Source organism: Pseudophryne corroboree, chromosome 12, assembly GCF_028390025.1.
Source record: "Pseudophryne corroboree isolate aPseCor3 chromosome 12, aPseCor3.hap2, whole genome shotgun sequence".
In the NCBI taxonomy this organism is placed as follows: Eukaryota; Metazoa; Chordata; class Amphibia; order Anura; family Myobatrachidae; genus Pseudophryne; species Pseudophryne corroboree.
In genome coordinates this window covers 98539339-98558545 of record NC_086455.1, presented here as the reverse complement: position 1 = coordinate 98558545, position 19207 = coordinate 98539339, and the positions used below count along the sequence as shown (strand labels likewise).

The 19207-nt window shown below is 44.5% G+C and overlaps 1 protein-coding gene across 5 annotated transcripts in view; it reads right to left on the bottom strand.

Moving 5' to 3' along the window:
* The window catches only part of ARG2 (arginase 2), a 926201-nt gene that overhangs the window by 804538 nt on the left and 102456 nt on the right, over positions 1-19207 (bottom strand). For all 5 annotated transcript variants that reach the window (XR_010190474.1, XM_063947808.1, XM_063947807.1 and 2 more), the window contains exon 2: positions 380-452. Coding sequence is in view for 4 of the 5 variants with exons in the window: in XM_063947808.1 (XP_063803878.1) it covers positions 380-452 (73 nt within the window). In the remaining variant the exon portion in view is untranslated. The remainder of the gene's footprint in view (positions 1-379; positions 453-19207) is intronic.

Below are 19207 nucleotides of genomic sequence, written 5' to 3'. Positions count from 1 at the left end.
ATTAGAACTTAACATTACTGGCACAATTATTTTTTCAGAGTTGGATAATGAGTAGACTATTACAGAAATATGTCAGCCAGCACTGAATAACTTCTAAAAACGTTTCTAATATCTAAGAAAGTTAAGATACAGTAGTAATACTGTGTAGATTTATATACAACACAAATACATACTACAGTATAGAGAGGGACATTAAAGAAAAACAGTTTATTTGAGAGAGGATGTGCTTCCCATAGGAATTATGCTTCTGTTTAGTAAACTGTACCGGAAAAAATTCATTGAAATTCATCGGTTGTTCTAGTCAACATAATCCCCGATGCACTGTGCAAGACTTTATAAAACGACATCCAAATTAACTTTAACAAAATCAGTTTCTTACCTATGCCGGACAATCTTTCAATGAGGCCAGCTTTTCTAATTGCAGCTGGTCCATGTTCTACACCACACCATTTCTGAAATGAAATACAATTTCTACATCAGTGACAAGCATGTATATGTCTATTATTAATAATAATTTCTAAATAATAAGATGTACATGATTGCGGACAATGGTCCTGATCCTGATTTGAAGGTAAATTAAAAAAAAGCCAGTAACTTGTATGTGGAACACACCACGTTGCAGTGCAAGAGAAACAAACACATTTATATTTTTTATGCAGGGTAACTAATTCAGACCTGATCAGTGCTGTGCGTTTTCGTACAGCAGCCGATCAGGTCTGAACTGCGCATTCAGCGACGCCGCAGTGTGCCGGCGAATGCCAGACAGCCAACGGCCATCTCAGCCCTGCGATCACCTCTGCCTGGCTGACAGGCAGAGGCATTCGCTGGGCGGAAGGGGGCCGGCCGGCTGAATTGGCCACCGTTTAAGGAGCTGCGGTAGCTGCGTGACATCACTAGCAGCCGCAGCGTCTCTCACAGTGACAAGTAGCTCCCTGCCAGCACGCAGGAGCTGCACTGGTAGGGAGCTACTCTTCAAGTACAAAAGCATCGCCGGGAGCACTGGACTGATACGGCAGTACCACTGGAATTATACATCAGTATCACTAGACTTATACGGCAGTACCACTGGAATTATACGGCAGTATCACTGGACTTTTACCGCAGTATCACTGGAATTATATGGCAGTACCACTAGACATATACGGCAGTATCACTGGATTTATACGACAGCACCGCTGGACTTATATGGCACGTTATCTCCATCCAAGGCTTAGTAAATAGACCCCTCAGTAAGGTAGTCTTAGTGGGGTGCAGTGGGGAGCAAATCTTATTTTTTTGAATGGATTCTGCAGGTGTTCTGAAGCTTTTTTTTAGAAACTATTTAATTAAATCTGAGGCGTTGTTTAAACAGGCAATTGTTACATATGCATAACCTCCAATAAGTGGTCTTCCGATTTCCCCTCTGGAATGACGATCGACTCCCAGCAGCAACAACAGCAGCAGCAGCAGTAGGAGGAAGTGGTTCTTGATCTTTCCCTACTTTATCCTCCAAATTTTTGTTCTCAATTATTTTTCTGGAGTTATATAACAAAATGCAGCACAGGAGAGCGTACCTCTACACCACACAGGGCAACCACTGTAAAAATTATTTGGATTAAATATTAATAACCCTTTTATTTGGAGTAAATAATATACAGCACAGGACAGCACCACTGAACTTATATGGCAGCACCACTGGACTGGAACTATATGGCAGTACCACTGGACATACAGTATAAGGCAGTATCACTGGATTTATATGGCAGTACCGCTGGACTTATACAGCAGTATCACTGGAACTATATGGCAGTACCACTGGGCATATACGGCAGTATCACTGAACTGGATTTATATGCCAGTACCACTGGACATATACGGCAGTATCACTGGAATTATATGGCAGTACCACTGGACATATACGGCAGTATCACTGGATTTTGTACGGCAGTACCACTGGACATATACGGCAGTACCGCTGGACTTATACAGCAGCACAAGGACATCACCACTGGACTGATGCAGGACAACACAGCACCACTGCAATGGACTGGACTTATACAGCAGCACTGGACATATGGCAGCAGAGGACACCACCACTGTGACTGGACTGATGCAGCACAAGACACCACCACTGGACAGATGCAGCACAACACAGCATCACTGGACTGGACTTATAGTCTTATACAGCAGCACTGGACATATGGCAGCAGAGGACACCACCACTGTGACTGGACTGATGCAGCACAAGAAACTACCACTGTACTAATGCAGCACAACACAGCACCACTGGACATATGGCAGCAAAAAGGTTCTGGTATGAATGGTCGACAATGTTAAGGTTGACATTGATCAGGTTGACCACTATTGGTCGACATAGACATGGTCGAGATGGGCTAATAGTCGACACATGCAAATGCCCGACACGGGACATGTCAACACATGAAAAGGTCGATATGGTTTTTTTTACTGTTTTTATTGTCATTTTTTTCTGTAACATGGCCAGGAACCCCACTTAGTGTACAGCGTCCCCTTGCATGGCTCGGCACAGGTTACCGTTCACAATCGTAGTCCACGTGGATGGCAAAGTATGAAAAAGTAAAAAATCGAATATGTTTTTTTAAATAGCCATGTCGACCTTTTCATGCATCGACCTGCCCTGTGTCAACCATTTTCATGTGTCGACCATATGTCCATGTCGACTATGTCAATTGTTAACCAATAGTGGTCGACCTAATGACTGTCAACCTTAATATGGTCGATTATCCAAACGGATACCAAGCAGAAATGAGTCACAGAACCTGATAGATTGAAAACGATATTTATAGTAAGAACTTACCGTTGTTAAATCTCTTTCTGTGAGGTACACAGGGCTCCACAAGGATTAACATCGGGGGTGTAGAGTAGGATCTTGATCCGAGGCACTAACAGGCTCAAAGCTTTGACCTTCTTCCCAAGATGCATAGCGCCGCCTCCTATATCACCCCGCCTCCGTGCACAGGAGCTCAGTTTCGTTAACCAGTCCAATGCAACAGCAGGTACCAGAGACCACAAACATCGGTAGCCACATAGACCACACACTCACCACAGGGGAGGGTGTCAGCGGCTAATGCCATACCAACCCAAAGAAGCTAAGTGCGTCAGGGTGGGCGCCTTGTTGGAGCCCTGTGTACCTCGCAGAAAGAGATTTAACAACGGTAAGTTCTTACCATAAATCTCGTTTTCTGCTGTGGGGTACACTGGGCTCCACAAGGATTAATATCGGGGATGTCCTAAAGCAGTTCCTCATGGGAGGGGACGCACTGTAGCGGGCACAAGAACCCGGCATCCAAAGGAAGCATCCTGGGAGGCGGAAGTATCGAAGGCATAGAACCTTATGAACGTGTTCACTGAGGACCACGTAGCCGCCTTGCACAATTGATCAAGGGTCGCACCACAGCAGGCCGCCCAAGAAGGTCCTACAGACCAAGTAAAATGGGCTTTAATGGTAGCAGCCTGTACATAAGCATGTGCAATCACCATTCTAATCCATCTGGCCAAGGTCTACTAGTTAGCAGGCCAGCCACGTTTGTGAAAAACAAACAGTACAAAAAGAGAATCAGATTTCCTAATGGAGGAGGTTCTCTTCACATAGATACGGAGAGCCCGTACCACATCTAAAGACCGCTCTTTAGATGACAACTCAGGAGAACTAAAGGCTGGAACCACAATATCCTGGTTAAGGAAGAAGACTCCACCTTAGGCAAATATCCAGGGCATGTTCTAAGAACTGCCCAGTCACAGTGAAAAATCAGATAGGGGGACTTACAGGAAAAGGCACCCAAAACCGAGGCCATTCTAGCTGAAGCGAGCCAGCAAAAATAAAACATTAAGGGAAAGCAACTTAAGGTCCGCAGATGCAAGAGGCTCAAACGGAGACTCTTGCAACCCTTCCAGAACCACCGACAGATCCCAAAGGGGCCACAGGTGGTACATAAGGAAACACAAAATTGGGCGCTAGTGTTTAAATCGGATGTTAGCCGCACGTTCCTGGGGCTTGGTTTCTCTGCCACTACTTTAATAGAACAAGAAATAAAAAACAAACTGGAACTGCGCTTAACATCCAATTATAGACATTTATTCACTATCACAATCATTAAAAATATTTATACAATCACCGGCCGGATTTCATATATTGCACAAACAATAAATATACTAATAAGGACCTTCAATGCCTCTATAACACATAATTAGCATACATAAATCCCTTTAAAAACGAAAATTAAGAACTCAGTGCACACATAGTCGTTTCACTGACTATAAAACTGCTCATAGGTGACTCCTATAACTTTGCAGGCGTCCCTGCAATGTATAATATTTTGTCTGATGTCCGCAAAATATATTTTTATAGCAGCAAAGGGATAATAAAATATTCTTATAATGCCCCTATGTCTGTGGGGTTTAACTGAATACCAGTCATTGATTAATAATATTCTCATACACACTGAGGAAGCCGCCGACGGCATATCGAGGTGGTGAAACGCGTATGTGGAGGAGTGGATAAATGAGTTTATAGCCGGCCGGCTAAGTTATTTACAAAGCGACTGATAGGCATACCCTGTATGACGGCTCAGTAACCAACTAACCAACTCGACACCCGGACATCCGGACCCCAGTGCTAAGGGGGAATAGGGAGTGCGCTCCCGGACCAGAGTATTATTGTAGCCATACTTTCATTCAGAGACAGCCTCGATACACTAGTGCTAAAGGGAAGGACATTTACAAGCTAGCCATAACCGTATCATTAACATCGCTTTGCTGACTTACGGTTTATGGGACAGTTATTAATCAATGACTGGTATTCAGTTTAACCCCACAGACATAGGGGCAGTATAAGAATATTTTATTATCCCTTTGCTGCTATAAAAATATATTTTGCGGATATCAGACAAAATATTATACATTGCAGGGACGCCTGCAAAGTTATAGGAGTCACCTATGAGCAGTTTTATAGTCAGTGAAACGTCTATGTGTGCACTGAGTTCTTAATTTTCATTTTTAAAGGGATGTATGTAGGCTAATTATGTGTTATAGAGGCATTGAAGGTCCTTATTAGTATATTTATTGTTTGTGCAATATATGAAATCCGGCCAGTGATTGTATAAATATTTTTAATGATTGTGATAGTGAATAAATGCCTATAATTGGATGTTAAGCGCAGTTCCAGTTTGTTTTTTATTTCTGGTACATAAGGAGGCTGAATCCGCAACATGCTCTGAGTGAATGTATGAACATCAGGTAGGGCAGCAAGCTTTCTCTGAAACCAAACCGACAAGGCAGAAATGCGAACATCGAGGGAGGTCAGACGAAGGCCTAAGTCGAGGCCCTGTTGTAGGAAGGCCAACAAAACTTGAAAACCTCATGATTATGAGACGCACACCAAGTAAAGTAAGCATTCCAGACTCTATGGTAAATCCGAGCAGAAACCGACTTACGGGCCTTCAACATAGTTTGAAAGACTGCCTCAGACAAACCCTTAGCCCTCAAGACAGAAGCTTAAAGAGCCATGCCGTCAAAGCCAGACGGGACAAGTCCTGGTAGCTGGAGCTACCAGAAGTAGGTTTCCTCCTTCTTGCCTGAACTTCCGTATTACTCTGGGCAGGAGTTGCACCAGAGGGAACACGTACAGCAGCTGAAAGTTCCATGGAATTGCCATGGCGTCCACGAACGCTGCTTGAAGATCCCTTGGCCAATTGGTGAACAAGCCGACGTGGTGAAACGTACGTTCAGTCCGAGGATTGGAGCCAATGATCACGGCACCTCACTGCAGGGGACAGCCGTGCATGAAATATGGACGGTTTGATAACATGTCCCGTACCTTTTTTCTGTCTGGAACACCCAGCTGTAATTTATAGACAATTAATGAAGTAACATCAGTTGTGGTTACAGGATATATGTCTTTGAATGAAGCAGCCCTAATCTGGGGTTTATTGGAATTAATTAATACCAGTTGCGGTCATAGGATATATATCTCTGATATAAGCTGCCCCAGTTTGGGGTTTATAATGCATGCCGCCCGATCTTGGTGTATTATATACATATACTTGACAGCTTTAATTTGAGCATCATTATCCAAAACGCTGCCTTATTCCATCATTTATATCGATTTTAAGCAGCTCCAGTGGAAGTTTCAGCACACACGCTGTATTACTAATCTCTTTTCTTAGCGTTCACCTGTCTCCTGCTGGCGAATTTGGGTCCTGCAATGCCAGTGGTAACGGGACCCACCTAACACCAGATACAGGGTGACAAGGTGACGCTGAATCTACCTTTCCATCAGCCCGGCAATCATCCTTACTCTCCCGTTATCCGCTCTATGAAGATATTGGGCAGCAGATGAGGGAAATTGCACTACGGACTGTACTATCTCCTATGGACACTTTGATGCTACACAGATTTGTGATGTCATCACAGATGCACCCTACACATGGTTGAAACTAATTGATCAATTACCACAGTAATAGTTTACTATACAGTGACAAAATTGACTGAGTTCACTGCTGGTTATTTTACTATTACACTCACCACAGGGGTACCCCAGAACACTATATTAATTTATGATTTGCTGTTACATATTATTGATGAAATTGCTAACACGCTTTTCAGAAAAATTAGATTGCAGTCTGAGTGTTCAGTGCAATACTTCCTGTTGAAATTTCTGGTTCAGAACGTTCTCCCTTGCCCTTCGGGCTATGTTTGGTGGAGACACTGTTTATTTTGTCAACAATGTTTTACAGACATGTCCTAAGAGGTTAAAGAAAGGTATTATTTCTGTGTAAATTCTCTATCCAAGGCTTTTCTTTGCGTCCACTTTATCATGCTTTGTGGATATAACATGTGCTAATGAATTGATTAAGAGCGCAACAAAGGACTTCCGGTTCCGGGTTGATGGCGTGAGGCAGCAGTCCCCGGAGCTCCGCCACGATCCGCCAACAAACACCTTCTAAAGGCCTCTGACGGCCTCTATTTGCCCAGCTCGGCACCCCCCTCGCACCCGCAACCCTGATGGACCGCTTTGTGACTCCTGTAGCCGCGTCCGGTGTGCAGCCGCAGCGCCAGTAAAAACGCCGCGCGGCGGGGACAATGACTCCCGTGGTCGGCCCTGACCCTGTCTCCCCAGCACCAAAGAAGGTGGCAGCTGTGGTGGTGCCTCTGTCGGACCGCGCTGCTGACGCGCCGGTATCTTATGCCGATGTGGTGGACGCCATCCGGTTAACCATGACCCCCCTCCTCACTCAGGCTGTGGCTGATATCACACAGCAACTGCAGCAGCTGCAAAATAGAGTGTCTCGCACTGAAAATCAATTGGGAGCTGCCATGCATAATGTGGATGAATTACAGCAGGCTGTGAAATCTCTGACTTCTGACAACTACCACATATGGAATAAGCAGATCGAGGAGAAATAATATCAGGCTTGTGGGCCTACTTGAATCTGTAAAAGGCCCAGCACTTGCCCACTTTGTCCGGACCACGCTTCCCACCCTCCTAGGAATTGAACAGGACTGTCGGGATCTGGTGATTGAGAGAGTGCATCGTGTGGGCCCGGCCCCCACCCCGAATAAGCCTCGCCCGAGGGTCACGCTATTCCGATGTCTGAACTTCCTACATAAGTCTGCTTTCTGGTCGGCATCACGACGTATCAAGGATCTGCAATGGGAGGGCCACAGGCTTTTTATTTTCCAAGACTACTCTGTGGAATTGACGAGGGCCCGGAAAGCATTTTCACCCATTTGCTCCCAACTCGTAGCAGAGGGCCGCAAGTTTGGCTTGCTCTATCCAGCCCGTTTACGCATTTATGATGGATCCTCCTATAAGGATTTCCTTTCCCCAGCAGACGCTCATGCCTTCCTAAGCAAACTTTCTCGACCCCCGGATACTGATATCAGCGATTCACCAGCTACCGCATCTACCTGAAGGTTACCTTCCTCTGTCATACTTGTGCGACACTGTTTTTCGTTACTCAGGTGTCTCACATACCAATGTTATGTTTGGTTCTGATGCGTTATGCCTCCGCCACAAGTTCACGCTGCACCTCCATATTTCATATTTTACTGTTTGTTTGTTTGTTTGTTATTATATTTTTTCTTTCTGATGTTGATATATTCTGTTGCAATGTGCGGCTTCCTAGTCGCATCTACTGATATCCCTGATGCATTATTTTGCAGATACGGCCTAGAGTATTAGGGTCCCTAGTTCTCTCATTACTGCAGAGCACCAGCTCAATTATTACCTGTTTATCCTTTTTTGCTCTAGCATAACCTAAAGCCACCTTCATTCCCTACTTATCATATTTTTCATGCATGACTTCTGTAAGTGCAGGGCAAAATCACTATTTCCCCACTCCTAACTGGAGATGGCAGGATGGGCGGAGCTCCTCCCTCATGCTCCACTACTGATTGTTATGTTAATGTGGTTTATTTCTCTCTTTCTGCACATTTCTTTTATGGGAAGTCCTGAGTCTTACTGGTGGGTAGAATTGCCCATATCACTGATCCTTTGGACTCGTCATTTAGGACTAACATGTTGTATATTTTGTTTGTCTCCCCCCCCCTTCTCTCCCCCTCTTTCCTCGCAACCCCCCTCCCCCCCTCCGCAACATTAGCTCATATCTGCCTGAATTATTCAGATGTTGACAGCTGTGACAATATTTTGACCCTCTTCCTCATGCCATGCCTACCTAGACGCTTGGCTCTTGGAATGTAGGCGGGTTCAATTCACCAGCGAAACGAAGAAAGATACTCATTTATCTGAACAAACAAAACGTTGACTTAGCTTTTCTACAAGAATCCCATCTAGTTCCCGAGGAAGTAGCAAAATTAAACACCTTAGGTTGGTTTGTTCTAGGTTTTAGCTCTTATAACTCAAAAGCTAGAGGTGTAATCATCCTAATCAAAAAACATATTCCCTATGAAGAATTAATTACCCGCTCTGATGACTCCGGTAGAACAGTGCTGCTGACCCTCAAGATTTACGGACAACCCCTGACACTTTGTAATGTATATGCACCATCTACCTATACCAAAAAATTTCTCCAATCTCTTATTGCCTTACTGACCCCACACCTTTCCTCCTCTATCATACTGTGCGGAGACTTTAATCTGGTGACGTCTCTACTGTTAGATAGATCTTCCTCTCCTCCTAAAGGCCTGACCCTCCCAAAACTAGACATGCCTTCACTTGCAGATAGACTCTCATTAGTGGATGTTTGGAGGGCTCTCCATCCCACTGACAGAGAGTATACCTGCCTATCCTCAGCCCATCAAACCCTATCCCGAATTGATTATATATTCACGTCTCACACCCTTTTTCCCTCCATAGTGGTTGCTTTCATAGCCCCAATATCCCTCTCTGACCATGCCCTTGTAACGGCTTCGATCCAAATCTTGGAGTTGCAGGATTCTCCCAGACTCTGGAAATTCCCTTCCTACCTGTCCAAATCATTGAAATTTCGGAATAGACTAGAAGCTGCCTGGGAAACATATGCCTCTGATAATGCATTACATGCAGATTCTGATCCCATGCTCTTTTGGTTGACAGCCAAATCTGTAATACGGGGGGAGATAATGTCATATGTAGCTGGTCTACGCAGACAACACACTGAACATTATTTGAAGTTCCAGTCCGCTCTGACCTCAGCCTTTCAGCAGTTCAAATCCACGCCAAATGACACCACTAAACATAATTATCTCTTGACAAAAACACACTTTGACGAATTCCTGTTGACACTCGGAGATAAATATATGTTCAATGTAAGCTTTCGGTTCCATAAATTTGGAAATAAGGCGGGTAAACTACTTTCCAACCTCTTGTGTGGCTCTCACCCTCCCCTGACTACACGTCCCCTGAAGACAAAATCGGGCAAAATGACTACCACTAATGCGGAGATCTCTGCAGTCATGAGCTCCTTTTATACTGATCTCTACTCCCCCACAGTTCCCCGCCCATCCCCCCCCAGACCTGACTACAGATTCTGCGTCTCCCAATAATTGGGAGTCCCTGCCGGTACCTGAATTGCCAATCACTAACATCCCCGATTACTTTGGAGGAGATCCGCCAGACTATTGGTCACTTCAAACGTGACAAAGCCCCAGGTCCCGATGGCTTCTTTGCTGATTTTTACAAACTGCTTTTGCCAAAACTAGAGTCCCCATTATTGCATGCGCTTAATTCTATGCTTACATCTCAAACGCTCCTGTCACACTTCAACTCACCCATCCTTAAAGTTTTACCCAAGCCGGGCAGAGACCTCACCCTCCCAGGGTCCTATCGCCCCGTTTCCTTACTAAATCTTGACTATAAATTGCTGACCAAGATCTGGCTGATCGATTAAAATTACTCCTTCCCCACATCATCCATCCAGATCAAACGGGCTTTATATGTGGCAGACATTCGGAAATCAATGTCAGACGCGTGTTAGCAGCGATTCAGGCATCCTCCGCCATCTCTGACCCCGCTTATAACCTCTCCCTCGACGCGGAAAAGGCGTTTGATCTGGTTCAATGGCCCCATTTATACCACTCCCTAGCACGATTTGGCTTCCCGATGGTTTTCATAGACTGGATTAGACTCCTTTATAACAATCCCCAAACCCAGGTTTCATGCAATGGAGTTTTGTCTCCACCCTTCCCAATAGGTAGAGGTACACGGCAGGGATGCCCATTGTCCCCCTTATTGTTTGATATAGCTCTGGAGCCTCTGGCGATAGCCTTGCGAGCGTCCAGGAATTTCCAGGGGATTCGGATTGGGGATGTGGAACTGAAGGTAGCACTGTTTGCAGACGATATGCTTCTTTTTATTTCAGAACCTGACGTCTCCATCCCAGAGATTCTCCAACTCATCTCATCCTTTGGGAAAACCTCAGGCTACCTTATCAATATATCTAAGTCGGAATTATTACCCTTGGGGACCCCTCATACACCCACCACCCAACCTGTCCCTACCACGACGCTGCCGTTTAAAACTGTCCTAGACAAGATCACATATTTGGGAATACAAATCCCATCTGACTTATCCACCTTATATGACGCCAACTTCACACCCATGCTACATAAGCTTACCACTACCCTCGACTCTTGGAAACTTTTGCCCCTCTCACTCTTAGGGCGAGTGGCAGTTTTACAAAGTGTGTTTTTTCCACGCCTATATTATCTAATGCAGATGTTGCCTATACGCCTTTCCACGAAAGATCTGGCTTACATCCGCAAAATCCTTAAATTTCTCTGGAAAGGCAAGAGGCCCTTCATAGCCTTTAAAAAATTGACTGCCCCCCGTACCGCGGGAGGTGTAGACCTGCCTGACTTCCTTTCATACTCCCTATCTGCCCTTTTTCGTTGGGCTGCTGATTGGCTGACGGAAGGACACGCTTATACAGACCCTGCCTTAGATGAGGCCATGTTTTCTCCCTTTTCTTCCAGCGCACTCCTACACTCCACCCCGAAATCTATCCCTCCTCACATCCTTGGCTCTCCACTATTCCATAATATATACTATGCATGGATCAAAATAAATAAGCTGTTCCACAGGAACCATATGTCCACACGACGAGTTCCTCTCTGGGGCAATCCTGCATTCCCTCCATCTCTCACAAACTCTACCTTTAATCTCTAGAGGACTAAAGGACTATCATGCTCCTCCAAAGTATATGACCTGGGAGGACATTTTATCCTATTCTCTTTCCTCCAGGATAAATATGGCATCCCACAATCGCACTTTTACATGTACTTACAGATTCGACATTATCTTACCTCCATACATTATTCCAGGGTACACACTTCACCCCCCTCTGGCCCCCCAGACCCACTACAATCAGTGATCACCCTGTGTGAACGTGTACCCTTTCGCACTAGGATGCTGTACAATCTTCTCACTGACATAAACACACCCCATAGATGGTCTATGTTACTGTCCCAATGGCAAAAAAGACATTCCCTCCCTAACTGACTCTGCAACTCTAAGCACTTTTTATTGCTCGACTATGAAAACCCTGTCCTCTGCTTATCTACAAGAAGTCCATCTACGAACCCTACAAAGGGCTTATGTCCCCCAAACTCATCATGCCAGATACAACCCCCTCATTTCGGGGGCATGCCCCAAATGTGGGTACCACTCAGCAACTTTCTATCACAATTTCTGGGAATGTGGTCACATTAGGAAATTCTGGGGTAAGGTGGTCACCTGTTTTAACTCCCTGCTTCACACCCGAGTTGCACCTGACCCTTTAGCTTGTCTATGTGCGAATTTCTCTCAATGGGACTTGGGCACTCAGGGACAAAAGCACATACCATGGCTGACCATACTAACCACAGTGTCAAAAAAGGTCATTCTCACCCACTGGGTCTCCAGATCTAAACCCTCACTCTCGGAAGTACACAGGAAGATGTTCCAGATACTATATTTTGATCGTAGGTCCGCATTGGTGCATATAGAAACAGATGTTGTTAAATTCTATGCTAAATGGGAAACGTATATTGACTCACTCCCTCGTTCCACGCAAGCCCACATATCCACGGTCTTTGAATCAACTGAATGGTTCCTACTCCGACAAATCTCATTACAGTCTCCACCGTCATAGCTGACCATCTGATCTTATACTCCCTCCACCCTCACCTCCCTTTTTTCCTACCCCTCATGTGTGATACCCCCACCTACAGGATTCGTTTAGTTAAATCTGACTGAGATATCAGGTCTACTGTCAATTGGAATTGTACTGGCAGACTTGCTGATGGCAACCAGAGAAGACCTCATTTTAGGAGTCTCACAATGTGATTGGTCATCTGCCTCTGCTTTTTTTTTTCCTAGACCAAATACTTGATCTGATTGCCTCTACACTGTATACAATTTTACAATGGCATTGCTTGTTATTATTGCTCCTGACACTTTTTCAGATTGTATGACACCTGCCTTTCATATCTGATATCTGATATACCATTTACACCTGATGACTTCTCATTTTGTTGTATTGTAAAATTTCAATAAAACAGATTTATATAAAAAAAAGAGCGCAACAAGGGAGCAATCAGACCACAGCAGGAGCGTTGAATTGATGCACATTTTCCTGCACATATTTTGCTGTGCATTTGTATGCAGGAGGGGTATGATCGAGCATGACAGAGACAATTAATGTTGGCCTAGATCGGGGGCATAATTAGAGACATCCAAATAACAGCTAACACAAGAACTTATCAGAAAGTATCTATTTGTACCAATTGACATGAAACAAGGGCATATGTACTTGTTTAAATCAGCAGGGTTTGTTTAATTATGCATGAAGGCTGAGCAGAACAGTATGTGTTGTCATAAGAATTGTAAAATCTGGATATTTGTAGCAGAATTAAATTTGAAACATGTATTTACAAGCTTGTTAAGGAATGATACAAGAGGATTCTTGATGGGCATATCAGTTAAGAATGTAACACCATTTCCAATACAGGCTTTATGTTACAATTGTACTGAGTAGAAAGCGCAGCTGGAATTTGACTATAACGGCTAAGGGCATGGAATGAAGTGCTAACAATCTAAATGGTTTATTGATAATTATATCAACTATTTACTATTGGCTATGATCAGATATCGAAATTTAGGAATGACACCTTTTTGTTATTAATTGTTTAATTTGAGAACAATTTTTTGACAATAAGCAATTAACTGTTTGCTATCACTTTAATTAGTTAAAATAAGCTTATTGATATATTCACCATGTAGAGTATGAATTATTGCTCTAATTTAAGATACAGATATTTATAATTTACAGGGGGTGCAACAGAATTTATGCATGCACACATAGGTTTTGCCACTTAAAGTACCCCATCTATTTTATGAAAGAATAAATAAAGGTTACGTTTTAATTATAACAATCATACAATATTCATATAAACATATTAATTTTTGTTAAAAAGAGTGCTCCAAAAAGCAATCTACTTTTCTTGTTGTTTCTTTTCAACAAATATTTTGCTATGATGTTTGGTTTATTGATTGCAGGAGCATCTCAAACTTTTTGAAGTAAATCCCAGTGGAGAAATATAACTATTAGCTGGTTCCGAACTTGATACAGTGTTAACATTTTAATTTAAGAATACTTATGTCCGGTGCGGGATACAAACTCGATACTACATTCCTTACCTAGGTATCTGAAGTGGTCTCCAACCATTCCCGGGCAAAACCTAGAAGTCGTTCCCCCACCCTGGGATCCCCCAGAGGGAGGCTCGCCCCATCATGCGACGGGCTTGTCAGTTTTGGAAGCAGGCTGACGGGCAGCCTAGGCCCGCTTCGGTCTGGGCTTGGCAAGTTTGGAAGCACAAGTTTGCCTCAAACAACCCTCCACACGTCTATCCGTCGGTTCCTTCAGAGAGATGACAGTAGTTACTGGCAGAGTTGAGGAAACTACCACGCGTGCCACATGAGAATCTACAGGCGGAGTAGTTTCCCAATTTTTACTTAGCTCCACAGAGAGAGGATAGCGAGCCAACATCTTTTATGTGGTGTGAATTTCGTTCCCAGATATTCCCAAGAGTCCTGACGTATGTCAGCCAGGTGTTGAGAATGAGGTAAAACTTGTTTAACCACCTTCTTGCGTTTAAATCTGTCCGGATTTTTAGAGCCAGCCGCAGAATCAGGTTCATCAGAGACCTGAAGAGAGAGCCTGATGTTGAGATTTGATCCGCCCACGGCGGAATGACTGTAGGGACCATAACCTGCTGCAGTGACATATGAGGTCCAATAGGGGGCGAAAGTTTAGTTACTAGCGTATTCAACAACGTGGAGAAGGTAGCCCAAGGTGGGTCAAATGTTGCCCCCGGTGCTACAGATCCACTGGGGGGTAAGGAACCCCCTGAACCTGAACTCTCTGCTGCCATGTTATCCTCAAAAGTGGCTGCAGCATCACCACCACGCAATGTGGGAGAAGCCCCAGTTCTGTTGCCTCATGTAGCTGACATAATGATAAGCACAATATCAGGCAACCTAGTACAATCTTAGCAGCAATATACCTTAGCAAAAATCCCCAGTGTAGTGTGACTTTCCTTTCAGCACAAACCGGGAACCAAGAGCTATATGATGACTATAAATCACAAAGAAAAATACACAGTAAGTATATCTTGTTAAATACCTATATCAGTTCATAAACCTGACGCACTTAGCCCCCTCAGGTTATAGAATATAGGAGTAGCACGCTGAATGAAATACCCGAGATGGCAGCCACGCAGCAGCTACAGGCACACACACACATATATAGTCACAAGCGTACAATGCAGAAATTATACTAAACCATAAAACTTCACTGGACTAGAAATACAAAGTAATACTCAGTATAGATATATATGTAAATAGTAGATATACTGTAACAAAACACAGTAGATACTGGATATATATCACAGGGTGGTTGTACCACAAAACCCTGAATGTATGCACTCTTTCTTAACTAACACTGTCCCTTGGCAGATAGAATACTTAAGTGTCCTGTAAAATGCACAGCGCTGGCGAGCAGGCGGCTTTACAGAGGAGGATTTGCCCCAGCAGTCCCAGGAACAGTGCAGCTCAGTGTGATGGCGACTGACAGGGAGTGAGGGAGAGACATGCAGCCCCAGGGCGGGAACATTTACCCAAATGGTGCCCTGGGGCTGTGGGAGGGGCTACAGGTTAGGCCTTATCCCCCTGCTGGCTTCCCCACTGGGCACTGCGGGCTGCATTAAAACGGGGTCTTTTTAGAGAAAAAAAACCCTACCTGTGCCCTGTGTCCCGGAGGCTAGTGGAGTGGCTGCCTTTACAGTGTACATGCAAGTGCGCGCAGCCCGCCTCCCACGACCGCGCCAGATCGCAATTACAGCGGGCCAAAGAGACCCCTTACCTCCCTTGTACCTGCGGCCACACGATCCCGGAGATCAGCAGCAAGTGTGTGTGACTGACCAGAAGAACACCGGAGCCTCCGCTGTAGTTACCCGGCAACCAGGGCGCGGGAGTATACAGCGCCGCTGGGGGAGTGATGGAGCTGCAGCAAAGGATGTCTGACTGACATTTATAAAAGCTGCAGCCCTTAAAGTCTTCAAATGTCTTCTTTCTTCTGAAATTTAGCTTATAAAATGGGCTGCAGGAGCAGCCCTCCTGTCGATTGCCTGCTTACTGCATGGCACCAACTTACAAACTGAGCTCCTGTGCACGGAGGCGGGGTGATATAGGAGGCGGTGCTATGCATCTTGGGAAGAAGGTCAAAGCTTTGAGCCTGTTGGTGCCTTGGATCAAGATCCTACTTGTCAAAGTCGGAAAAATATCATGCTACACGTTGCCATATATTCACCTTATGCGCTTGCCCGCTGCACATGCACTTTCTCTGGCGTGCGTGCACATATTTGCAGTTGCGTGACGGCGCCTCTACGGGCGTGCGCTCGAGCGCATGGTATGTGCATTTACGGTAGAGTTCGTGTGCGTCTAGCGGGCGACTCAATCGTTAAATAATAGTAATGTTCCCCTTAATGATAACTGTAAGTTTGTTTAACGTGACTTGTTCACGGACTTGGGAATCCCTCTTTACGTGGTACAAAGGGTCTGATTAAGGTTGAACAGTGGTGTCTGGTACCTAACCGAAGAGTATTTTAACAGCAACAATCCGGTGTTGGTTAGGTAAAGATTAATCGCTCCTGCATATAGTTATGCCCATTAGTAGTTTCTGGACATTACTCATATTTGCAGTTCATTATCCATGCGGCGGGAATCCGGCGATTCCCTCCCACCTGAGCAGTTTGTAATAGCCACAGCCCACCTGTTCAAATCCACCTATGACCTTTTGTTATGATGCGAGGAGACATTCCTGTGTCCAATGAACAATGAAATTATAGGTCCCTTTGTAGTGTACTGTATGCAGTGTATATAAGATCAGCCAGCCTGGGCAGCTCACTCTCTGACTCTCCACAAACGGTTTTCATCTTGACTAACTTGGAGCTGGTACCAGGAGCTGCGCAGCAATCATTTCCCAATGTGTGTAAGTAATTCTCTGTAACCAACTTGTTCCCTGTTTGTATTGGCCATACTCTCTCTCTCTCCGTTATAGTATAAGATTGTGACACTATTGTATATTTCTGTCTAGATATTCTGTTAGAATTATATGTTAGCTTGTAGTGTATGACTTGTAAACTGTTTCCCCTTTTCGATATAACTAAAAGCTTGTTAGTAAAGGTGTTGGAACCTTAGCAAGGTATCGTGTGTTTATTACATTGCAGAGGGTAATAGGAGCGTCTCAATCGCCCAAGCAGCTTTAATATTAACAAGGTTAAGCAGCATTACATCGCTACAGTATTTCAGTACAAGGTTTACAGTATAAGAGTATCCTTTCTGTGTGTTGCATTCAAGGTTTACTGAGTGTCATCTCGTGAGCGTCTGCGCCGCTCGTGTTCTCCTCGTGGACTCGAGCGTCCGCTACACTGGTAGCGTAGCATTACGGTAGTCAGCCACCTATAACGTGCTCGACACCACGCATTAAGCTGTGAGCGAGCGTGTCACATGTGCGTCTCGATCACGGCTGAGCGTAGGCTACGCTAAGTGCGTACCCTTGCGGTACCCCATACATCAATTGCGTACTGAGTCTCTTACCTGTATATAGTGAAGGTTATAAGGTAATCCAATCGGCATTATCAATTGAGGGTTCGTCCGTCCTCCACATATCCGCACTAGGGAAAACAAACGTTATCTGCCAGCAAGGGCGGGAAGGCAGTAATGCTGGCTAGATAAGCGTCTGTTTCGCTACGTTGTAGGAGTGCTGGTGGAATCCGGAACCAGAGGTAAGAACAATACGTTATTATCTTTTAAAACTGTTTATTTCTGTTTTGTGTACACACACGCACACATCTACATTGTTGTATCTCACTCCCTTGTTGCCATTAGAATTGATTATTAGACACGGGCTGAGGAAATCTGGTGCTATTTAGTTGAGATTAAATAGGATAATTTTAAGGGAATAATTGTAAAGGACACACACACAGCATAGCAAATACTGTGTGGTGTACGGTAAGCGATTACAGTTGAACATTGTTTACATTGATAGAAGCGTGTTGATTGTGTCGCTGTGGGCATATCTGAACTTTGTGCATATGTGTCTCGGACAACGTGCGAAATCACGTACGTGACGCAAAGGCATACGCACGTGGCGTGTTTACGCAATGGAGTGTACGGATGCGCCCACCGAGACTCAAATCACACAATAACCTTGTTTAGTGTGGGCGGTATAGTATAGCCACCTGATAATAGCACAGGTTTGTTCAGTTTTTTTCCAAAAAGTATTAGTTAAAAGGAAACCTTTTTCTATTGCAAGACCCAGGGATTGGACCCCTGCCTGTATGAAAATAATTTCTGTACAGAAAGATCAGTGTGTATATGAGTGAGTAGGAGTGTGGAAATTAAAGTAATATTTTTTGTGAACCCACAAATCGGGATCCCGTCGGAGACCACATCAGGTGAGTGGACACTTGGTGGCGTGGGACTGGCTTGCCCGCGTTAACATTATATAAGGTAAAAGGAGCAAGTAGTATCCGCAGACAAAAGGACTGCGAAGGTTTAAGCGCAGCCCGAGGGGTTTTGCGTAGCACCCATATAGTCAAGTTGAGCTCCAGGTGAAGGTTTCGCAGCCTAAACAACCGATTCCATTGGTCGTAAAGCGTATAAATATTAAGTTATTTATGCGCAGTGCGACTGGACCGCACGTCATTGTGTGCATTAGTTTGTTACCTTGATACCCATTAAAATTTTACTGTGGGGTCATAAACGCTATTTGTACATTCTAACGTGATTTGTGTAGGTTTTTGTTATTTTAAGGGAGTTTCACTGTTGACTCAGGAAATCTCCAACAACCAATACTTACTGGGGAGGGTAGATCCCACACGCCCCAGTAAATAGAGGTTACAAATAGATCCTACGAATTGGGTACGTCCAGTAGTGAGAACATCACTGGAACTTGTATTGGCCAATTGGGGCGCAGAGTGAGTGAAGGCACTAGTTGAACTTTCACCGTCGCCTTACCGCGGGCAATTTGGTCTGTTTGTAAGAATTAGCTAAGACAGCAATATCTGCAAACGATGGGGGCCAGTTGTTCAAAGAAGGGACGTCCAACAAGGGTTCACGTTGGTAGTTGCTGGCCCAAAGGGTCCGCATGGTATATAATGTGTGAAAAATCACACACACAGGTATTATGCAAAGAATGGGAACGAATAA